The sequence below is a fragment of the Schistocerca gregaria genome, chromosome 4 (assembly GCF_023897955.1).
Source record: "Schistocerca gregaria isolate iqSchGreg1 chromosome 4, iqSchGreg1.2, whole genome shotgun sequence".
NCBI classification, from domain to species: Eukaryota; Metazoa; Arthropoda; class Insecta; order Orthoptera; family Acrididae; genus Schistocerca; species Schistocerca gregaria.
The window spans coordinates 567539665-567565116 of record NC_064923.1 but is presented as its reverse complement, the minus strand read 5'-3'; the positions used below and the strand labels follow the sequence as shown (position 1 = coordinate 567565116).

At 42.2% G+C, this 25452-nt stretch overlaps 1 protein-coding gene across 4 annotated transcripts in view; it reads right to left on the bottom strand.

Moving 5' to 3' along the window:
• The window catches only part of LOC126266695 (synaptic vesicle membrane protein VAT-1 homolog), a 53434-nt gene that overhangs the window by 20603 nt on the left and 7379 nt on the right, over window positions 1–25452 (bottom strand). For 2 of the 4 annotated variants that reach the window (XM_049971133.1, XM_049971134.1), the window contains exons 3-5: window positions 20098–20172; window positions 1488–1679; window positions 1207–1417 (exon numbers count right to left, since the gene is read on the bottom strand). In XM_049971133.1, coding sequence (XP_049827090.1) covers window positions 1207–1417; window positions 1488–1679; window positions 20098–20172 — 478 coding nt within the window. The remainder of the gene's footprint in view (window positions 1–1206; window positions 1418–1487; window positions 1680–20097; window positions 20173–25452) is intronic. The other 2 variants (XM_049971135.1, XM_049971136.1) reach the window with 1 other exon arrangement.

Here is a 25452-nt window from a genome sequence, read left to right as displayed (position 1 = left end):
GAGGTCAATATTTGTGATCCATTTTAGAAATGGATGGAAAATCAGGGGTAGAAATGAATAGAAGAATTAGCAGTGGACGGAACGTCATTGGGATGCTGGACTCAATCTCACGGAGCAGAAATGCAATAAAACAAACCAAAAATAATCATATATAAATTGATACTAGAGAACACAGTTACCTATGGAGTGGCGAATTTGACTACTTATATGAAAAACACAACTGCAAGCAGTAAAAATTTATTTCTGGGAGCGATCAGCAAGGATCTCGAGGAAAGAAATAAACGACGAAACAATGAAGGGGATGGATGTAAGAGAAAGAATACATCACGTGATGGATGAAAGGAAGTTGTAGTAGGGCATTGAGAAGAATTGAGGAAGCCAGACTTCCGAAAATGATCCTGAAATGGGAACAGGAAGGAAACAAGAGAAGAAGACGTCCTATGACAACCGGGCTCCAAAATATACTATTAACAAAGAAAAGACTGGAGCAGAGGAAGGAGATATACAAGATCGAAACACCTGCAGCGATTTCCTGAAGAGACTAAGTGACAGGTGTAACATTTTACAAGTATTTATGTTGGAGAAAACCTTTGTGTAGAGGCAAATCTGAATAAATAACAAAAATATTACTATTATGAGATTTTCACTCTGCAGCGTAGTGTGCGCTGATATAAAACTTCCTGGCAGATTAAAACTGTGTGCCAGACCGAGACTCGGACTCGGGACCTTTGCCTTTCGCGGGCAAGTGCTCTACCAACTGAGCTACCCAAGCACGACTCGCGCTCCGTTCTCACAGCTTTACTTCTGCCAGTACCTTGTCTCCTACCTTCGCAGTAGAGCTCCTGTGAAGTTTGTAAGGTAAGAGACGAGGTACTGGCAGAAGTAAAGCTGTGAGGACGGGGCGTGAGTCGTGCTTGGGTAGCTCAGTTGGCAGAGCACTTGCCCCCAAAAGGCAGAGGTCCCGAGTTAGAGTCACGGTCCGGCACACAGTTTTAATCTGCCAGTAAGTTTCATTATTACTATTGTTTGTAAAGTGAGGTTCCTGCTACTGTGGTGTGGAACAGGGCCCTAAAAACTAGACATTTTATCGCAAACAACATCACGAGGTATATTCGTTAACCAATTTTCAGTGATGTTTTTACCATAGAAATTATTCTTTTTTTTACTTGCACATATCGTGGCAGCGGAATTAGAATGTGAACATACCTGCTATGGACTGCATGAACACAGTTTGCCCCTCTCTGAGACCACCTAGTTCGAACAGACACAGGTGTGCCATCAACGAGTTAAGACCCAAAGCAACTGCGCTTCTCAAGCTGATGTTATCCGGAAGCACGAAGCAGTTTTTCCTCGGCACGTTGACCGCACGACGAAACAAACCGCCGTGCATCTTTAAAACCAGGACTCCTTGTCCTATCTGGAACAGAAATCTTTGTATTTTTCCCCGTTACTAACACGAGACAAAGGTGTTCCTCGGTTTGGCCTACCTTTATGTCTGTGACGCCAGCACCCACTCTCATTATGATCCCAGAACACTCGCTGCCCATAATGACTGGGAAGTCGCTGTTCCTAATGATGCCCAAACGTAAGTAGTTGTCCGTGAAGTTGACGCCACAGTAGTAAACCTCCACCTCCACTTCCTCTTCTCCAAGGTGTACTGCGAGCGGAGACCGCTTCACCTGGAGATGAACAATACGCCATCAGTGGCGTGTCACAATACTTACGAACTTTTTTCCGAAAGAGTAGAAAGCGGCTCGTGTATGTGCACACACATGCTCGAAGTCCAATCAGACAACTACTACAGAAATGATTTCCACATGACTGTGCTGCTTCGTACTATAACATATCAAAGTCCATGGAATGACACTGGGTTACTGTTCTTATAAAGTAACATCAGTCATATTGATTTGGCGTTCTTCCTCTTTCTCAGGCCGAGTTAGCTTGTAAAACCGTGAAAGGGCCACTACCTTCCCCAAAGTTTAACCATTATTCGTAATTTGAAATTCCCAGCCTGTAATGTATTATTATTATTATTATTATTATTATTATTATTATTATTATTATTATTATTATTATTATTATTATTATTATATTGTTACAGTAAATTGAATTTTATACTAAACGATCTTATTAAATTTTGTGACGTTTTTCAAAGTCGTCGATAGTTACAAGGAACCTGTGGGGAATAAAAAGCAGAACGGCTTTTCTAATCTTATACCATAGTAGCAGTAAAATCGCGAACCTCGCTTTAAGGACCTTCACATGACAAGAATGTCAGAACTTTCCCTTCTCAAATGAGGAAATCATTCGAAGCGTTTTACTCTTCTACCTTTTAACAAATCCATTAAGCAATATTTGCATGCCACAAAATCAGACTTCCGTGGCAAGTCTTTCAGGAAAGGAAATCTTCAAGTAGAAAGATAATGAACGTTCCATACGTGTAATCTCTGAATCAGAGGCTGAGACGGTTCTGTGACCTTGTGGGCTGCAGATTCCTCGACTTACGCCGTTGGGTGGTGGGGGTTCGAGTTCCGCTGGATAGGTCAGGAGTCCACTACACACAGCAAGCGGCTACACTGGTAGCAGCGGCTGTGTGGCGTGGACTGGGCGGTTTTTTAGGTTAGATATCCTCGGGCAAATACAGAAAGGGCAACAGCCTCAAACGGCGCAGGGCAAAGTCAGGACATGCGGGGACCAAGCAGCAATCGGTAGCAATTGTAAACTGTCGAAGCTGCGTTGGTAAAGTACCGGAACTTCAAGCGCTGATAGAAAGCACCGAAGCTGAAATCGTTATAAGTACAGAAAGCAGGCTCAAACCAGAGATAAATTCTGCCGAAATTTTTACAAAGGCACAGACGGTGTTTAGAAAGAATAGGTTGCATGCAACCGGTGGTGGCGTGTTTGTCGCTGTTAGAAGTAGTTTAGCCTGTAGCGAAGTAGAAGCGGATAGTTCCTGTGAATTATTATGGGTTGAGGTTACACTTAACAACCGAGCTAGGTTAATAATTGGCTCCTTTTACCGACCTCCTGACTCAGCAGCGTTACTGGCAGAACAGCTGAGAGAAAATCTGGAATACATTTCACAAATTTTCTCAGCATATTATAGTATTAGGTGGAGATTTCAATTTACCAGATATAGACTGGGACACTTATGTTTAGGACGGGTGGTAGGGACAGAGCATCGAGTGACATACTGAGTGCACTATCCGAAAATTACCTCAAGCAATTACACAGAGAACCGACTCGTGGAGATATCTTGGACATACTCATAACATACAGACCCGAACTTTTCGACTAAGTGCAGAACAGGGAATCAATGACCATAAGGCCATTGCAGCATCCCTGAATATGGAAGTTAATAGGAATATAAAAAAGAGAGGAAGGTTTATCTGTTTAGCAAGAGTAATAGAAGGCAGATTTCAGACTACCTAACGAATCAAAACGAAAATTTCTGTTCCGGCACTGACAATGTTGAGTGTTTATGGAAAAAGTTTAAGGCAATTGTAAAATGCGTTTTAGACAGGCACGTGCTGAGTAAAACTGTGAGGGACGGGAAAAACCAACCGTGCTTCAACAACAAATTTAGGAAACTACTGCGAAAGTAAAGAGCTTCACTCCAAGTTAAAACGCAACCAAAACCTCTCAAACAGAAGCTGAACGATGTCAAAGTTAGCGGAAGGAGGGCTATGCATGATGCGTTGAGTGAACTCTAAAGTAAAATTATATGTACCGACTTGACAGATAATCCTAAGAAAGTTTTGGTCTTACGTTAGATCAGTAAGTGGCTCGAAACAGCATATCCAGATACTCCGGGATGATTTGGCATTGAAACAAAGGATGACACGCGTAAAGCTGAAATACTAGACACTTTTTTCCAAAGCTGTTTCACAGAGGAAGACCGCACTGCAGTTCCTTCTCTAAATCCTCGCACAAACGAAAAAATGGCTGACATCCAAATAAGTGTCCAAGGAACAGGAAAGCAACTGGAAGCAGTCAACAGAGGAAAGTCCACTGGACCTGACGGGATACCAATTCGATTCTACACAGAGTACGCGAAAGATCTAGCCCCCCTTCTAACAGCCGTGTACCCCAAGTCTAGAGGAACGGAAGGTTCCAAATGATTGGAAAAGAGCATAGGTAGTCCCAGTCTTCAAGAAGGGTCGTCGAGCAGATGCGTAAAACTATAGACCTATTTCTCTGACGTCGATCTGTTGTAGAATTTTAGAACATGGTTTTGCTCGAGTATCATGTCGTCTTTGGAAACCCAGAATCTACTCTATAGGAGTCAACGGATTCCGGAAACAGCGATCGAGAGAGACCCAACTAGATTTATTTGTTTATGAGACACAGAAAATATTAGATACAGGCTCCCAGGTAAATGCTATTTTCCTCGACTTCCGGAAGGCGTTCGATACAGTTCCGCACTGTCGCCTGATAAGTAAGAGCCTACGGAATATCAGACCAACTGTGTGGCTGGATTGAGTTTTTAGCTAACAGAACACAGCATGTTGTTCTCAATGGAGAGACGTGTACAGACAAAGTAACCTCTGGCCTGCCACAGGGCAGTGTTATGGGACCATTGCTTTTCACAATATATATAAATGACCTAGTAGATAGTGTCGGAAGTTCCACGCGGCTTTTCGCGGATGATGCTGTAGTATACATAGAAATTGCAGCATTAGAAAATTGTAGCGAAATGCAGGAAGATCTGCAGCGGATAGGCACTTCGTGCAGGGAGTGGCAATTGACCCTTAACATAGACAAATGTAATGTATTGCGAATACATTGAAAGGAGGATTCTTTATTGTATGATTATGACAGCGGAACAAACACTGGTAGCAGTTACTTCTGTAAAATATCTGGAAGTATGCGTGCGGAACGATTTGAGGTGGAATGATCATAAAATTAATTGTTGGTAAGGCCGGTACCAGGTTGAGATTCATTAGGAGAGCCCTTAGAAAATTTAATCCATCAACAAAAGAGGTGGCTTACAAAACACTCGTTCGACCTATACTTGAGTATTGCTCATCGATGTGGGATCCGTACCAAATCGGGTTGACGGAGGGGGGAGAGAAGATCCAAAGAAGAACGGCGCGTTTCCTCACAGGGTTATTTCGTAAGCGTGATAGCGTTACGGAGATGTTTAGCAAACTCAAGTGGCAGACTCTGCAAGAGGGGCGCTCTGCATCACGGTGTAGCTTGCTCGCCAGGTTTCGAGAGGGTGCGTTTGTGGATGAGGTATCGAATATATTACTTCCCCCTACTTATACCGCCCGGAGGAGATCATGAATGTAAAATTACAGAGATTCGAGCGAGCACGGAGGCTTTCCGGCAGTCGTACTTCCCGCGACTGGAACAGAGAAGGGAGGTAATGACAGTGGCACGTAAAGTGCCCTCTGCCACACACCGTTGGGTGGCTTGCCGAGTATAAATGTAGATGTAGAATAGCTACGAATACTTAACTAACAGCTTTTTCAGTATTTTTTGCTCTTAATTATTAGAAATTGAAGCTAGAACCATGAGCTTGAGGGTTTTCTCGTTGCGCAGGACGTAAATTGGCGATACTAGACATGACATGACTGTCAGTGGGAACTGGCCCTAAGCAACTAACGTCGTCCGAGATCATGTGACAACTTCAGATTTATGCTGGCAATATGCGCCGAACGCAATGCTTTCTTCAAAGGTATATCTACCCTGTAAGGAAAGAAGATTGCCGACGATTGATAAACTTGCAGGTCTCCAATTTGCCTGGCAGCAAAGTAAGGCCGTGTTATCGGAAGTCCTTGTATGAGTTTGACCGCTTTGCGTTCCACGTCGCGCTGTGAATTCAGTGTGTTAGCGTTTAAATTTAGATAGTTACCGTGAATGATTTCTTGTCTTTTCCGGTGTAACGTTGTTCCGACACTGTCATATTCTTCGTTTCGCGCTGTTTAATTCGTTGAATTATAAGATGGGTTTTGTGATTGTTAACAGGTGCTTGTGGTTAGGTGGGCATTTGTGATTCCTTGCAATATGAACCAAATTTGTACTGTGGCTGTCCTTCCTATATATTAGTCTGGATGATCATGAAAATTATATGGCGTGTGACGAGGGCCTCACGTCGGATAGACCGCTCGCCTGGTGCAAGTCTTTCTATTTGACGCCACTTCGGCGACTTGCGCGTCGATGGGGATGAAATGATGGTTACGACAACACAACACCCAGTCCCTGAACGGAGAAAATCTCCGACTCAGCTGGGAATCGAACCCGGGTCCTTAGGGAAACATTCGCGATCTGGGTACAAGGGATGGGCAAAACAATGTGAACAGCTGTATTTACTTGGAAATGGTTTATTAATAAGGGGTTTGATCTCCATTAGCTCATAATACAACTGCGATTCTTCTTGGAGTCCTGTAATATAATCAGTGTATAATCTCCAGCGCCTCCCCCATGAACCACGGACCTTGCCGTTGGTGAGGAGGCTTGCGTGCCTCAGCGATACAGATGGCCGTACCGTAGGTGCAACCACAACGGAGGGGTATCTGTTGAGAGGCCAGACAAGCGTGTGGTTCCTGAAGAGGGGCAGCAGCCTTTTCAGTAGTTGCAGGGGCAACAGTCTGGATGATTGACTGATCTGGCCTTGTAACACTAACCAAAAAGGCCTTGCTGTGCTGGTACTGCGAACGGCTGAAAGCAAGGGGAAACTACGGCCGTAATCTTTCCCGAGGGCGTGCAGCTTTACTGTATGATTAAATGATGATGGCGTCCTCTTGGGTAAAATATTCCGGAGGTAAAATAGACCCCCATTCGGATCTCCGGGAGGGGACTACTCAAGAGGATGTCGTTATCAGGAGACAGAAAACTGGTGTTCTACGGATCGGAGCGTGGAATGTCAGATCCCTTAATCGGGCAGGTAGGTTAGAAAATTTAAAAAGGGAAATGGATAGGTTAAAGTTAGATATAGTGGGAATTAATTAAGTTCGGTGGCAGGAAAAACAAGACTTCTGGCCAGGTGACTACAGGGTTATAAACACAAAATCAAATAGGGGTAATGCAGGAATAGCTTTAATAATGAATAGGAAAATAGGAATGCGGGTAAGCTACTACAAACAGCATAATGAACGCATTATTGTGGCAAAGATAGATACGAAGCCCACACCTACTACAGAAGTACAAGTTTATAAGCCAACTAGCTCTCCAGATGACGAAGAAATTGAAGAAATGTATGATCAAATAAAAGAAATTATTCAGATAGTGAAGGGAGATGAAAATTTAATAATCATGGGTGACTGGAATTCGGTAGTACAGAAAGGGAGAGAAGGAAACGTAGTAGGTGAATATGGACTGGGGCAAAGAAATGAAAGAGGAAGCCGCCTGGTAGAATTTTGCACAGTGCACAATTTAATCATAGGTAACACTTGGTTGAAGAATCATAAAAGGCTGTATACATGGAAGAACCCTGGAGATACTAAAAGTTATCAGATTATATAATGGTAAGACAGATTTAGGAACCAGGTTTTAAATTGTAGGACATTTCCAGGGGCAGATGTGGACTCTGACCACAATCTATTGGTTATGACCTGTAGATTAAAACTGAAGAAACTGCATAAAGGTGGGAATTTAAGGAGATGGGACCTGGATAAACTGACTAAACCAGAGGTGGTACAGAGTTTCAGGGAGAGCATAAGGGAGTAATTGACAGGAATGGGGGAAAGAAATACAGTAGAAGAAGAATGGGTAGCTTTGAGGGATGAAGTAGTGAAGGCAGCAGATGATCAAGTAGGTAAAAAGACGAGGGCTAGTAGAAATCCTTGGGTGACGGAAGAAATATTGAATTTAATTGACGAAAGGAGGAAATATAAAAATGCAGTAAATGAAGCAGGCAAAAAGGAATACCGACGTCTCAAAAATGAGATCGACAGGAAGTGCAAAATGGCTAAGCAGGGATGGCTAGAGGACAAATGTAAGGATGTAGAGGCTTATCTCACTAGGGGTAAGATAGATACTGCCTACAGGAAAATTAAAGAGACCTTTGGAGAGAAGAGAACCACTTGTATGAACATCAAGAGCTCGGGTGGAAACCCAGTTCTAAGCAAAGAAGATAAAGCAGGAAGGTGGAAGGAGTATATAGAGGGTCTATACAAGGGTGATGTACTTACGGAATATATTATGGAAAAGGAAGAGGATGTAGATGAAGACAAAATGGGAGATACGATACTGAGTGTAGAGTTTGACAGAGCACTGAAAGACCTGAGTCGAAACAAGGCCCCCGGAGTAGACAACATTCCATTGGAACTACTGACGGCCTCGGGAGAGCCAGTCCTGACAAAACTCTACCATCTGGTGAGCAAGATGTATCAGACAGGCGAAATACCCTCAGACTTCAAGAAGAATATAATAATTCCAATCCCAAAGAAATCAGGTGTTGACAGATGTGAAAATTACCGAACTATCAGTTTAATAAGTCACAGCTGCAAAATACTAACACGAATTCTTCACAGACGAATGGAAAAACTAGTAGAAGTTGACCTCGGGGAAGATCAGTTTGGCTTCCGTAGAAATGTTGGAACACGTGAGGCAATACTGACCCTACGACATATCTTAGAAGACAGATTAAGGAAAGGCAAACCTACGTTTCTAGCATCTGTAGGCTTAGAGAAAGCCTTTGACAATGTTGACTGGAATACTCTCCTTCAAATTCTGAAGGTGATAGGGGTAAAATACAGGGAGCGAAAGGCTATTTACAATTTTTACAGAAACCAGATGGCAGTTATAAGAGTCGAGGGGCATGAAAGGGAAGCAGTGGTTGGGAAGGGAGTGAGACAGGGTTGTAGTCTCTCACCAATGTTATTCAATCTGTATATTGAGCAAGCAGTAAAGGAAACAAAAGAAAAATTTGGAGTAGGTATTAAAATTCATGGAGACGAATTAAAAACTTTGAGGTTCGCCGATGACATTGTAATTCTGTCAGAGACAGCAAAGGACTTGGAAGAGCAGTTGAATGGAATGGATAGTTTCTTGAGAGGAGTATATAAGATGAACATCAACAAAAGCATAACGAGGAAAATGGAATGTAGTCGAATTAAGTCGGGTGATGTTGAGTGTATTAGATTAGGAAATGAGACACAAAGCAGTAAAGGAGTTTTGCTATTTGGGGAGCAAAATAACTGATGATGGTCGAAGTAGAGATGATATAAAATGTAGACTGGCAATGGCAAGGAAAGCGTTTCTGAAAAAGAGAAATTTGTTAACATCGAGCATATATTTAAGTGTCAGGAAGTCGTTTCTGAAAGTATTTGTATGGAGTGTAGGCATGTATGGAAGTGAAACATGGACGATAAATAGTTTGGACAAGAAGAGAATAGAAGCTTTCGAAATGTGGTGCTACAGAAGAATGCTGAAGCGTCCTGGGACCTCTACTGTTCCTGATATATATAAATGACCTGGGTGACAATCTGAGCAGTTCTCTTAGACTGTTCGCAGATGATGCTGTAATTTAGCGTCTAGTAAGGTCATCCGAAGACCAGTATCAGCTGCAAAGCGATTTAGAAAAGATTGCTGTATGGTGTGTCAGGTGGCAGTTGACGCTAAATAACGAAAAGTGTGAGATGATCCACATGAGTTCCAAAAGAAATCCGTTGGAATTCGATTACTCGACAAATAGTACAATTCTCAAGGCTGCCAATTCAACCAAGTACCTGAATGTAAAAATTACGAACAACTTCAGTTGGAAGCACCACATAGATAATATTGTCGGGAAGGCAAGCCAAAGGTTGCGTTTCATTGGCAGGACACTTAGAAGATGCAACAAGTCCACTAAAGAGACGGCTTACACTACACTCGTTCGTCCTCTGTTAGAATATTGCTGCGCGGTGTGGGATCCTTACCAGGTGGGATTGACGGAGGACATCGAAAGGGTGCAAAAAAAAGGCAGCTCGTTTTGTATTATCGCGTTATAGGGGAGAGAGTGTGGCAGATATGATACACGAGTTGGGATGGAAGTCATTACAGCATAGACGTTTTTCGTCGCGGCGAGAGCTTTTTACGAAATTTCAGTCACCAACTTTCTCTTCCGAATGCGAAAATATTTTGTTGAGCCCAACCTACATAGGTAGGAATGATCATCAAAATAAAATAAGAGAAATCAGAGCTCTAACAGAAAGGTTTAGATGTTCGTTTTTCCCGCTCGCTGTTCGGGAGTGGAATAGTAGAGAGATAGTATGATTGTGGTTCGATGAACCCTCTGCCAAGCACTTAAATGTGAATTGCAGAGTAGTCATGTAGATGTAGATTAAATGGGTAGATCACATAACTAATGAGGAAGTATTGAATAGGATTGGGGAGAAGAGAAGTTTGTGGCACAACTTGACCAGAAGAAGGGATCGGTTGGTAGGTCATGTTCTGAGGCATCAAGGGTTCACCAATTTAGTATTGGAGAGCACCGTGGAGGGTAAAAATCGTAGAGGGAGACCAAGAGATGAATACACTAAGCAGATCCAGAAGGACGTAGGTTGCAGTAGGTACTGGAAGATGAAGCTTGCACAGGATAGAGTAGCATGGAGAGCTGCATTAAACCAGTCTCAGGACTGAAAACCTCAACAACAATCTCCAGTGGAAAGTCATGCCACCCTACGATCAGAACCTTTTCTAGCTGCTGTGGTGACGAGGGAGGCGTAAAATCTGGTCCGGAGTCTGCGCTCCAATAGCGCTGACAAGAGTTCGAGTCCGAGAGAGTGCTGGCCAGTGAAGACGCTACAGTTCAGTCGAATGCTCCTCATACCACAATTTTACTGTCCTGGCTGTGTGAACGGGTGCATTACCGTCCTGAAATATGGTATTGTTGGGGTAAAATATTTGAATCATGGGCTGCACCTAATCACCTAAAATGTTCTCATAATCGTTGGCTGTAACACAGCCTTTGAGAGTTATGATGGGACCAACAGAATACAATTGTATGACTGCCCACACCATCACACTTCCACCTCCACGTTTAACCGTTGGAATCAAGCAATCAGGATTGTAGGCTTCTTTTGGCGTTCTCTTTACGTAAACCCGACCCTATGTTGGAAATAGCGAAAACGTTGACGCGTCGGACCGTATGACGTCCAGGATTTATGCTCCTGACATCATGTTTTACGCTTCTTTACGTAGGTTGCTATCACTAATTGTTTCGGTATAGCAGCTCGGCCATGAATATTAACGTAAGGAGTTCTCAGAGGACAGTATCGATAGATACGAGGACTAAGATGGGTATTTATCTCTGCAGTCACTTTAGCCGCCGTAGTTTTGTGTTATTTTGACAATTCGTTTTAGTGTACGCCGATCTCGGTCATTTAGTTTTGATTTGCGCTCGTTATAATGTTTACACGATGATGTCTTTCCATATTTTATGTAGGTAGCCATGACATTTGAAACAGTTGTTCTTGAAATATTCAATAAGTAGGCTGTCTTGCTCCAGCTAATCGGAGCCCCACAATCTGCCCTCTATGGAACTCTGTTAGGTATCTCATTTCACGCTAACCTCGGCCTCTGAATGCAAATACGAAGTGTGCAGTACTCGCAAACAACCTGCACTGATGCCTAGTCCGTAATGAACACGCGCAATGCAGCGTGAAACGTGCCTTGCCTGCGTTGTTGACCGTCAAACAACCATCTCATTACTACCACTGTTAACATTTTGCCTGTCCCCTGCATTTGAACTTTTAACCAACATTTTATTGTTGCTTGTTTCCACGTGGTGCTAATCTGCGTTTCGTGCGGCTCCTGGCTCAAAATCAATCCACCTCATCCATATTAATCATCCAATTTAGCTCAACTTTTTAATGAGTCGCGGTGGTATTGTTTCATAATTAACTGTTTCATCTTTGTGAGTGGCTGCACGTGGCATTAAACAGTATCCTACGTCGTTCACATTTCTATATGGTGTTCTCAAATCAATTAAAATGAAGACCGAGGTCTAACTTTGTCCCATTCTTTTTGTGGGCAATTTCTAATTAACTAGTTTCCTTTCTAAAATAACCCACTTGGAACAAGGAAGACTGCTGTATGTTGCTTGGCATTAGAGCAGTCGCTTCTCTATGTGTTTGCCGTATGTTTGATCATGTCCCTTTTACATTTCCAATCTTCTAACAACTATTAGTTGTAAATAAAACAGAATGAGTGACGCGTAATTTTAGATTCTCCGCATTGTCTGTGTGAATCCTTTGAATGAACGTGTTATTAACTTCGTACCCGTCTTGTGGAGAAACTAGACAGTGTTCCCTCCTATTCTCAGGTCGGTTAATGCCGACGAGTACATGGAGTATACATAGACGCCGTCGCTCGCTATTTTTGATGTGATTAGGCCCATAATTAAACTTAAAAACATTCCACGTGACATCTTATAACTTCTTGTTTGTGACTTTGTCCAAGGTAACACCTAACATCCTCTCTACCAAAAAAAATCCCGAATGCAGTCGTAAATTTCGTTTAATAACCTGTCTCAAAGTACTTTAACAAGCGTTGGTTTTAGAAGTTCGTCAGAATATATGATGGTAACGACTTTAGTTAAATGGTAACAACTAAAAACTCCCTATCTGTTTTCACGAAGAACCTCATGTACTCAGCAAATCTGTCCACAACAGATAGCCTCTATGCTATAGACGTCGACAAATATTGTCAAGCAGAGCGATCACTGTCTCAATATTTACCGAGAAGGATACGCTCGAGGAATACTCGCTGCGGTCTGGAATCTACGTTTCAGACGCCACGCTACATCCTCCTGCCCTTTTCTTCCCATCACCCACCACTCAAACCACCTCGTCCTAAAGCGGACTTTGTAGCCTGCTTCCCAAGGGATAACTCAGACACTTGACATTTAGCTTTAACGTGTAGTTGACTTGCTAGATTACCCACGCGAACCATGCCTGCGTTATGGTTCGAAATACGAGTTACGGCAGATACAGAACGTGAGAATGGGATCCGTGCTTCAAAAGGCAAATCTCTTTCTAATCTGGTTTCTTTGATTTTGTGTTTAGTAGCTACTACTAGTGTAGCACTGTAATGTACACAGAAATCTCGTACATAAAACAACGGTGGGCTCATGGTAAATTTGTTCACTTGAGTGAAGTGTCACTATACCCATTCACATATTGCGAAGGTATTGTAATATACATATTAAATAAGTGGAGAGACCTAGCTCCCAATATAAATACCCTGAAAGCTTCTGGATACTGTTCATGAAGTGGTCAACACCACTTTTTGCTGTAACAAATAATACGGTTATTTGACAGCTACTATGCACTTATGTATATCGTCGGTTTACTAGCGCGCTAAATGTTCGTTAAAGTGTGTTTAAATTTCTCTGAAGTTATTTTTATCGTCCATATAAGCTTCAGGACATCTGTGTAATCATGGGTGGCTATATTTCTGCACTGAAATGTGGAAACTCATTTCGTGTTTACCAATGAAAGTAAAGCCTCAGACAAGCTATTACGGCATTCACCTCCATTTCTCTCTGTCACGATTTGCAGGATCTTCAACTGGTTGAATACCGTGTCATTTGCAACAACATTATGCAGAGAATTTTTTTTCACTGTAACATCATCGCGTAAACCTGTAACAGTTCAATTGACGCGCCAGGTAAGTTTCCAGAAAGTTCGATTATTATTAGCTCTAGTCACATATAGAGCACGCTAATAAATATTTTGTTTCAGGTTTCGTGTTTAAGAAGCTTTAATGCTATGATCCCCTGTCCAGTTTTTACTCGTTCTCTTCGCAAGGAATGTACATGATATGAAGGCCGTAATTAAATACTACATGTAGCAAAAGGTGAAAAAAATTAAGCCCGTAAAGAGCAAAAAACGAAGTTTGATGGTAGATTGTCTATAACATTCAATAGAAAATTCGTGACGTAAAGAAAGGCACTATATAATATTTTGGATGACATCACACGTATTTTGAACTAGTTAAGTTATACTATACACTTAACTTGCAATAGTTTTCATTATTTGCGAATTATTATTATTAACAATTATCGTCCATAATATATATGAAGATTTTGAGCTGCGAAATGTGTAGATCGCTATAGATTACATCTAAAAACGGTGCTATATGCAGATCTATGTTCAAACATTGCAGCGCGGATGTCAACAAACAAATATGCACTAAGTGGCGAAATTTTGCAAAAACAAACTTGATTTACGGGCGATAAAATAAGCCTAGAAATTAATGACACATACTAACTAAGATGTACTTTTTAGCGCGGTTCCGATGGTATACTTATTTCGTCGAGGGATGTATGTATCAAAATTCGTAACCTTAATTGGTGAGACTGGTACTTAAATAAGCAGGGGGTTGGACATCTGAGCCTATGTAAGTGAGCGGCCGTCTTGCCCCGGGGTCGTATTCCTGATAACCACGAAATTAACACGCAGCAAATCGGTGAGGCTGTGGAGGCTATCACAACTGCCGTCCAAGACGCAATGACTGACGCCATTCGATATACAACACTAAGACAACACTCGACGGCCCTGCCCCAGGAGATCCTGGCAGCGTACCAGGCACCCGTTCTATAAACTGCACGTCAGACTCCAAGGTATAATATGGGATAAAATACAAACATTCAAAGACAGACAATAGGGACAGAAACTCGCTGGGCTAGATACCACACGTCCTGGCTTGTGGCAGCTAGCCCGACGCTTCACCAGGGAGAAACCATTACATTCCCACGCTACAAGGATCAGACGACCCAGCATACTCCGCTACAGAGAAGGCAGAGCTTATGGCCACAACGCTTTCAGCTTCTTTCATGCCGAATCTGGTTCCTTCAGACCCAGTATTCACACTTGAAACGTACCAGGAGATTACACGACTTTTAGCCCAGCCCTCGCGCAACGAATTTAGACGCACTAGCACAGATGAAATCACGTGGGGTATCAAGCACACCAACTCTAGGAAAGCCCCTGGGCCTGATGGCATTCAAAACCGTGTCCTCTAGGAGTTCACGGATAAAGCCGTGGAATACCTCACACACGTAACGAATGCCATCCTGAAACACCAACACTTCCCTGACTTTTAGAAGGCGGCCAAGGTCCTGATGTTCAGGAAGCCAGGAAGACCACTCCCTCCCACAAAATTACCGACCCATCAGTCTGCTGTGATCACTCAGCAATATTGTTGAGGAGGTAATATTAAAACGTATCACTAGGCAGTGCAGTGCCAATGACACCCGAAGACCGGAGCAGTTCGGCTTTATGAATCACCACTCGACATCACAACTCCGCGTAGTAAAATATATAACACACGGCTACAACATGGATAAAGGCACAGGGGCCATGTTCCTGGACATCGAAAAGGCTTTCGACCGTCTCTGGCACAACAGCCTCAGACAAGCTAAGCGAAGCTGGTTTCCTGGACGGACTCTTACGTCTCATACACTCATATCTCACGAACAGATGTTTCAACACTAACATGCAGGATAATCAACACAACATGGTATCCAAGATGGAGACCCCAAGGAAGCATCCTAGGGCCCCATCTTGTTCAACCGGTACATTAACGACTTCCCAGCAATACAAAACACGACACTAGCCATCTACACGAATGACACCGCCATCCTTGCGCAAGATTGGAAAAGGTCGAACATTAATTCACGAATACAGACAGCACTCAGAAGAGCTGAGCCTTGGTTGGAGAGATGGCGTATTAAAGTAAACGTCGACAAGTGCGAAGCAGTTCTGTTCACACGTAGATCGAAACTACTGCGCAAACAGCACACTACACCGATAACACTACCTACACACCCAATACGTTTCCGAGAGAAAGTCAGATATCTAGGTGTCTGGCTGGACCGGAAACTTACATGGGGGTACCACACTAAGTGCGTTGACAACAGAGCGCACGCGAGGCTCAAACAGCTCTACCCAATGCTCAACAGGGAAAGCACACTGAATAGGAGGGTGTCGAGGTCCATCTACATGACACTGATTAGACCTCTGATGACGTACGCAGCTCCCGTCTGGGGATATGCAGCTCCTACACGACTGCGCCGCCTGCAGATCATACAGAACAAGGTGCAATGCTCCACGCTACACACGCACCGTGGATCTTCAAGAATATCGCCTTGATACCCTCAAGGAAGTATTCAAAAAACACGACACTCGGCTATACAGGGACTCGAGACACGCGAACAATCCTTTGATCCTCACTCTGGGAAACTACGATCACAACCATAGGTGGAAGCACAAGCGGCCAAAGACACTACTAGCTAGGGCATAGCCACCTATGGTAAACTAACAAACACTATCAAGCGACAAACGTCGGCAATCCTCTACATATCAGCAACACTGACTGGTAATTACCAGCTGCTACTAGAGCCGATCAACGGGCCACAGCAGGGACACCGACCAGCTCGCCCAAAGGCGCACAAACAAGCTGCCAACATTCCCTCACACTGTGCTTCCGGTATATGACCTATCGGACAGAAGATCGATAACAAACCTAACTGTTGCAGGTTGCTGACGCTGAACGAGGACTCTGTACCAGCACCCAGCGCCAGCCGCCGAGCAGCACAAACGCACAACGTCAAGGTATCGACAAGCATGAAACTTCCTGGCAGATTAAAACTGTGTGTCCGACCGAGACTCGAACTCGGGACCTTTGCCTTTCGCGGGCAAGTGCTCTACCATCTGAGCTACCGAAGCACGACTCACGCCCGGTACTCACAGCGCACACTCCGCTGCAGAGTGAAAATCTCATTCTGGATCGACAAGCATGATACCCACTACTAACAAAGCCTATCCTTGCACGACCTATCGTAGGCAGCAAGACAACCGCTATTGCTCTTACCAGCCGACGTAACTATCGCAGAGGTTTTTTCCCTTGGCTCTTGCCTTGGCACGTTCTTCGTCTGCCCTTCAAACCTTTACACTTTGTTCGACTTCGACTCAATCTATCTCCAGACGAGTGCGTATTTATGGTTAACCTTAACTAGAACATCGCAGTCCCCACATCCCGCGACACCTCACTTTAGTGAAAACTAACCTTCATGCAGAGATGGCAGTAGACCTATTGAGTTGGCCTTAATGCTGGTGTGGGCGTGGAGGTGCTCCACCTCTATAAAAAAAAAAAGGCCAGGGTAAGTCGGTTCGGAGGGGGGGGGGGGGGCGGGCATGAGGTCGTTTAAGTAAGAATTTTTCGCGCCGATTTATTTCCACAAAGAGTGTTGTTTAATAGTGCACGTGTGCAAGCATGTATTTGGTGAACTGGAAGTGTTACGATTATTTGTGTGAGTACGATTTACGTGGTATACATCTTCGTAAGTGAACATGTTGCGAACTGTGATTTCGCGTCAAAACTTTTAGAACAAAGAAGACAGTGGGACTTGTGGTTCTGTTCGAATTGATTCGTTTATAGCAACCTACATTACTGCTATTGGGTGCTCGATGTCTATTATTGAAGTAAAACTGTAAACCATCTAACCAGTACTAAGTTCATTGTGTGAAAGGAAGGACAACGGAAATGGATAGTGATTGAACTGTGTCGTGAAAAAACTGATTTTGCTATAATAATCGCCTAATTTTTGTTCCCCAGTATAAACTGTACTCATGTCTGAGTGAATAATTAATTCAAAAACTAACTAATGCGCGGGTGTGGATCAGTGTACTAATGCACCAAGTGTGGAAATAATCCCCTGAGACTTACGTGAGAGCCAAATTTGCAACAACATTTTTTAGCCAACAGTTGTATATGCACATTCGTGGGAACACTTTGAAACCGCACTACTTTATTATTTTACCGCCCCGTCGCAAGTACAACAAGGTTTATTGAAAACCAATTATCTAAGTTTAGACGTCATTAAAAACGTGTTCACAAGGATTAATGATTAATGCCTAAAATGGTTAACATAGCACACATGTTAAAATTTTGGTACAACAAACTACCGACTTGCGAAAACTTTTTGTACTTTCTGGTTACATGATTTTGTGGAAGTGAGTTAAATATGTAGCCATAAAGCACAAATGACTCAAATTCACCTCCATGATAAAACAACAACAATATATAGTGCTGAATAATGAGGAAATTTTCACACATGCAACTAGTGAATTGCTGTCGCGCCAATGTCTCTTGAGTTAAGCTAAATTTGTAACAAAAGGTGACAGTATATTTATCCGCGCAGTAAGGGTGGAAAATTGCAGGAAAGAACAACAGTGGAGTAACTAGAAAACGGCTAAGTTATTAAAATACTGAAATGGAAAATAGACTGTATGATAGTATAGAAGACAAACCTACGGCTTTTATTTAGCTACCGCTGAAAAAATTTATAGAAATAAAGAATTAATTTAAATATAAAATAACTAAGCACGTCTAAGTGAAAACGGGAGTGTAGTTATGTACGCTGTAATCAAGGCGTCATTTTCTCTTTACACATTTTCGTAGTATTATTGCCAGTTGCAAAGAGATGTTAGTACAGATGTTTTTGTTCAGACATTCACTTATTTGTATGAGATATATCCGTTTTCTCTACAGAGAGCACATTATGTAGCACCCAATATTCGTGCATACCTTTGTATTGTAATTATGACTTATATGCTCATTGAATTTCTCCCTTTCCTTCCCATCCCCATTATTTTCCACAGTTTCCCGACATTTCACGTACTACCTCCTTCCCCCTTATTTACATTTACAAATGCTTCATTGCAAGTTATATTTCACTTGATTCAGTGGCTCCTATTAACGATTTTTGGGCGATAACTAAATTAAACACCGTATGTTTCTGTTCTATAGTATCGTATACCAAGACTTCTATTTCGATATTTTAATTAAGTTGTTTTGTTCCTACGTCAGTACTATTGTTTTCCGCACTTATTCCGCGCATGTCTGTATTGCCCTCTCGCGTCCTAACTTCTCTCAATTCAAGAGACATCGTCACGACGTTAGTTTAGTTGATTTTGTGAAAAACTTACTAGTGACAGTCAGCGCAGTATTTTGTGGTTTTGTTATTATAGAGGTGAATCACACCTTCATTTGTGCCTTTTAGGTACACGTTTGACGAACCTCCATAACATTACCTAACCAGAAAATGTAAAAATCCTTTGGAAGTCAGTAATTTATTTTACTTTGCCTTGAACTTATATTTTAACATGTATGTAATCAATGATAACTATTCTAGCTGTTAATCATTGATCCTTCTTAGTAAGACATCTTTAAAGACGTCGAAACCTCCGTCAAAGGTTTTCAATAAAACTCTTACTGCTGCATGTGATTTGGCTGTTTTTCCACCTTTTGCTACACTTAGAGAACATTACAGTTACTGCTTCCAGCCATGCTCAAGATTCTGAATATTCACGAAATGTTTTCACTCATTGAAATTACAACGAGAACTTATTTTCTTTGCTGCCTTCTTGAAGCGCCAAGATGTTGCAGATGGCAACTTACACATCCAGGTAATGAGCGGTCTACAGCGCATAAGCAATTATTACAGAATGCAGCAGATTCCAACTAATGTTTTAGGTCTTTTTCTCTATCAAATTTGTTATTGAAGGTGTTTTTCAGATTCAAATGAAAAGTTGCCCATTTATGATGGTATAAATATGCAGATACGTGTTTTTGTGAGAACAGTAAAATAAGAGGAATATTTTATTTCAAGACATTCTGAATCCGGATCAAAAATTGTTCTACGAACACAGATGCTGTTACAGCTTTGAAAAAAGAAACAACGTGTAACCGTAGAAACGGTTCAATAAACTGATTATTTTACAGTTTGGTCGTGGGTTCTGAGATTGATGCGTCCAGATGACAAAAGAAGGACGGATTTCTAGTCACGTCGACGCCAGGTTATCGGAGGCGCTACAAGCTCGGACAGCGAAATGATAGAGAAAGAAACTGATCTCGATCTTTCCAAATCAGCCATCCCGGCATTAAGCAATTCAGATAATTCACGAAAAAAAAAGAACTGCGGAAGACGTGGTATGAGGAAAAGTGTCTATGAAGGCAGCTGAGTGTACATTGGCTACATCGTTGTCTTTAGTACCAATGATCGAAGTGTTTCGTAATTTTTCGTGAATATACGAGCCTGTGTGTATGTCAAGCCTATTTAATAATGTTCCAGAAAAATGTCCATGCTGATGAAGTTTTTACCTCGATTTTATCCATTTCTCCATGACCGTTGAGTAGAGCTGAGTGCTCCACCCGTGGGGATGCACTTGGTGGAAGCTGAAAAATTTCAAAAAATTGCGCTTAATCACAGTGATGTCTTTTCTGTGTCTGCATATAATACAATTATTTTAAGTTATGTTGGCAACCTGTGTTACTGTTTTAAAAGATGCAACATCGTCATTCGGAACGTTTTGAATAACTCGAAGTGAAGGATGGCCTGAAGCTAACATTAATCCATCAATTATTAGGTCTACAACTTTTCTTCCCCTGTTTTGCAATAGACGGCAGTAGCGGCAAGCAGGGTTCGGGTGGTCGGTCATAGGCAGTCATAGATAGTTTTAGGCATCTGTAGACATAATGCCATAAAAATAGTCGATTTGTGATTGCTTCGTAAGGTTATTCTCGATTCAGTACGTCAACTTACGTACACATTTCTCGCTATTTGCATGAAGTTTTAATTTTGTGCTTTAACATTAACAAATCTGTGGCTGTGTCTTTTAAAATGCTGGATAAGACAAATGGTGAGCGAACTATTAGTGGAAGAACGTGCACAGAATGCTTTCAAAGCATTAAGAACGGTGATTTTGCTGTCTAAGACTAGCAACGGTGGAAGACGTTTTAGTAGCTGCTGAATCAGACGAAGACAGTCACAGGACATTATCGAAAGCAATTCATGCGTTAGAGCCCAGCACTGAAACACAAACGGCCACAACACAGCGAGACACGTAAAGGTAATTTTCAGCAGGTCAGTGCTCGAACCCATGTCGTGAAACCCGTCAAAATATACATGGAAACTTTGAAATTAGAAGTCCTATCCCTCCCACCATATTCTCCATACGTTGCTGTCTCTGACTACCACCTTTTTCGATCAGTGGCATACAGTCTGGCTGACCAGCACTTCCGATCATATGAACAAGTGCAAAATTGAATCAATTCATAGATCCCACAAAAGACACCCAGTTCTTCCGCCACGGGATTCGTATGCTCTCCGAAATATGGGAGACTAGTGGCCAGCGATGGGAAATACTATGAATCATAATTTTTTTTAAAGTGTTTCACAATAAAGCCCCGAACATCGAGAAAAAGCGGTGGAAGCAAAGTTGTAGACCTAGTATATTCGTTGTCTGCCATAAAGCAACTGGGGAAACATGGGAAAGATATTATGGAAGACGACATAGGACACTACAAGATAATATGTAAAATTATACGACGTTCCAATGAATAATAGTGAGCAGTCCTTTTATGACCATGCTGTACAATTTTTGTGGCACGAATATGGAGTGCTGAGGCAGTGACAGCGCGTTACTCTAGGCCACAAACGAACTAGTCTTCTGACAAAGCAATATGCGATGTTACGTGTCGATATGTCACCACATACCTATGTTCGTAGTTAGAACTGACCATAATGGATAAAAAACTAGCTGCTGCTATTGTTTTTCATCTACATCTGTACTCCACAAACCATCTCACGTTGTCTCCTGGAGGTTACTTTTCACACCAGTATCGTACCCTCCTTCCTTATTTCATTTATAAATAGTATAGGGTTGAATGGTTTTCTTTAAGCCTCCAAACGAATAGTAATTTCTATGATTTTATCGTCGTGCTCGTTTTGCGGGACACATGAAGTAATAAGTTGCTAGACGTCTTCCAACACACACTCTGAATTTAAACAATCTTCTCTTTGATACACCGTACAAAGCCTTTCTGGTAACGACTGCCCTGGAGTTTTTCGAGTATCTGCTTAACGCTGACACCGTGACTCAAATATGCCCTGCGATTTAAAGCGATTGCAGTTTCCCATTTGGGTTGCATTCGCTGTATCAACGAGACACAGGACCAATTACTGTGACAGATGTTACATATCTTGGAAATGTCTGGCACTGCAGCTTGTCATTAATATATATTTTAAATAATAACGGCTCTTTTACACTCCCTTGGGGTATTACTGAAATTGTCGCTTTCGTTTCGCAGAGAAGGACGTGTTTTCGCTCCTATGGATTCCCGTATCCAGTAGCAAATATACTCAGATCCGGTAAAATTGGCGTTTGGTCACTAAAAGCGATGTGGAACTGTCAAATGTCTTTCCAAAGTCAAGGAACACGGCATCGAAGTTGGCGTCTTTGTGACTCTCTTGATAAGATGAACGAACAGTGCGAGCTGAGTTTCGCAAGATCGCTGTTTGCAGAAACCATTTTTCATTATTACACAACAGTTTTTCTTTCCAGGAAAAAAGTCATCTGCATGAGCAGAAATGTTTGATTCTACAGCAAACTAACAGCACCGATATAGACCAATAATTGTGCGCGTCTCATAACCCATCTCGAAAACGAGTATGATGTGCCATTTTTTCCAACCGCTTGCTGACGTTCCTTGCTCCAGCAGCTTACAGCAAATGTTACTAAAAACAGAGAGGGACTTTATTCACATAATATTTGTAGAATTTAACGTATCTCATTCGTTACAAATAATTTGTCTCTGTTAGGCGATTTTATCTTTCACTATCAGTATCTACTCGCCATTTATGCAGTGATTGAATGGAGAAAACTTATTTCAATCTTCCGCGGTGAAACAATTTTGGGTGACGGAGTCTTATGTGGCCTTGTCTCTGATGTTCCGTTTCTGCGTCGGGATTGAGATTATTTAGATCTGCTTACTGACTTTTCATAGGTCCACAATTTCTTAGGATTTTTAGATTAGTTTACAGAATTTAACTTTCAAAATCTGATCTCTTAAGAGCAAAATACAGTATAGATCGACGATAGCGAGAGTGAGTCTACATATGCAGGATTTTCGCCCATTGTGTGGAAATTATAACACCACTACGTTTACTTCTGCCAATGATTTGTGTATGTACATGATAAGCTGCAATGTGCTTCGGAACCTAGGTTAAGCTGTACGTCCACTGCAACTGGCTGATCAAATCTGCTCAAAATTCGTGGCACCACACCGGTACGCCACTTCCACTGGGGCAATGGCAATTTAACAACTGCGGAGTTCAACAATAGGGTTGAGGTCTGATTTTTCTTCGCAGTATCGAGATAAACCAGGGAGGGAGAGAGGAAGGGACGAAAGGAGCTACTGTATTACGTTGGAGCTTTGAAGATATTCTCGGATGTGGTACAAAGGAATGTTGAAACGCCGGAAGACTGTAGCGAATAGTGGAAGACTTGCAGAGAATCAGCAGTAAGTGCAAAAAAAGTATAGCGCCGAGACGTCCTTTATTGTTCGATTACTCTACTAGCGATATAACACTGAAAATACTTATCGTAAAGTACCGAGGAGTAACCGGTCACGCTGATCTGAAGTACAGCAACCAAACTAGTAGTTGAAGGCAATGCCAGGCTATTACAGACATGCTCAGCAAAGTGCAATCGCAGACGCTACAAAATGGACGCTTCCCATTACGGACAGGTTTGCTGTTGAAATTACGAGAGTGTATGGACGCCGCCGTTGAGTCAGGAAACATTAACTCCTCCGGCGCGAATCCCGCTAAATAACTAGAAAATCAGAGCAATTAGATGTCATATGAAGCCTTGCAGACCATCGTTCTTCCCAGGCATCAAGCACAAATGAAACAAGGAAGATGGACACGACGGTAGTACGAGAAGTATCCTCCGTCACAAACAAAGATGGTTTCTGGAGTACAAATGTGGGTACTTTCCTGATCGAGCGACATGGTTCATAGAAGTCCACAACAACGTGAATGTCAGCTAGGGAGCTTTCCTTGTTTGATATAGAGGCTGGCGTTCTGTTTCGTGCAGCTAATGAGAGGACAGATTTCGGTATAGAAGGATGGGAGCAAGAAAAGTACCGACGTGTTGAGCGCAAAAATTGAAACAAGATTTCCTTGATAGATTTAGTGAAAATCTGCCTTACACAGCTGATGGCACAGTTTTCCCATTTTTTCTACTATTTTCGAAACTAGTGTGCATTCTCAAATTTTTGTGAGGTCTGAGAGTCCAGTGTTGTGCGACAGCGAAGCCAACGGACGTGGCGCGAATGCAACATCTGCCACAGTTACTGTCCAATTCATTTGACAAAATTATTCTCGTGATTGTCTTGGGAATCTCAGATTACGATGGCATTTTGGATATTTTACGGTTTTATTCGCGCCGTACATGGCACAATTATTATTGGCAAGAGAGAAGTCTGATTATTGCTCTCTCGGTGGGCAGCTAAACTGCTGACACCTCACCTCTTGTTCCCTCCCTGCCACCAGCACTCCCTAGTTTAGTCACTTAACGCCACGGATAACGGTCTCACAGTATACCCAACAAACGGTCATCAATAATCTTCCCAACTCTAGCCCTAGTGACGAAATTTGTCAAGGTCAGAAAAACCCTCCCTCGGAATTAAAGACGATTTGCCTGGTAAATTAGCCACAACGTCCTCTGAAAACGTTTGTCGTCACAGATCAGATACAGAAGAGATTAATATGATTTTAGTAAACTGCAGGAGCATCTGAAGAAAGATCCCAGAATTATAACCTTCCGTAAGCGGTAATAAAGAACAGATAGTAATATCAACAGAAAGTTGGTTGAAACCGGACATTAACGACAACGAAAGCCTAAGTTCAGATTGGAATATTTATCGTAAGGATAGATTAGACGCCATAAGTGGCGGTGTGTTTATTGCAGTAAAGAATTCGATAAAAATCTAGCGAGGTTTTCACAGAATTAATCTGGATGACATTAAAAATCAAAGACCGATAAAAAAGGTAATCGGATGCTTTAATAGACCACCGGGTCGGGAGCTCTAGTGGTAGAGCGCCACAGACAGAACGTGCAGAATGTCGTTAGTAATTTTCCTGACCATGACGTAATTGGGGGGAAGTGACTTCAACTTGACAGGCGTAGATTGAGAGTGTCATGCTATGAAAACTGGTGCCAGAGACAAGGATTCATGTGAAATTGTTCTCTATGTCTCGTCCGAAAATTGCTTACAGCAGATAGAGAACCAACTAGTGAGGTTAACGTCTTAGGCCTCCAGGCCACAAACAGGCATGCATTTATCAAATCAGTTAACGTAGAGGTAGATATTAGTGAGCATAAGAATGTTTTCTGCATCTATGACAACGGGTCTGGCAAAGAATGTTAAGAAAAGTAGGAAACTTAATTTGCTTATCAAGAGTGACAGGCCACAAATTTCCAAGTATCGGAGCAATCAGCATCAACTATTCGGTGATAAGGACGAAGATGTGGAAAACAAATTGAAAAACTTCAGAGGAGACGTGCAATATTTCCTAGACACTTGTGTTCCGAGGCAGGTCTTAAGGGATGGGAAAGATCCACCATGGTATAATAGCCCCATTAGAAAACCGTTACTTAAAAAAAGAGA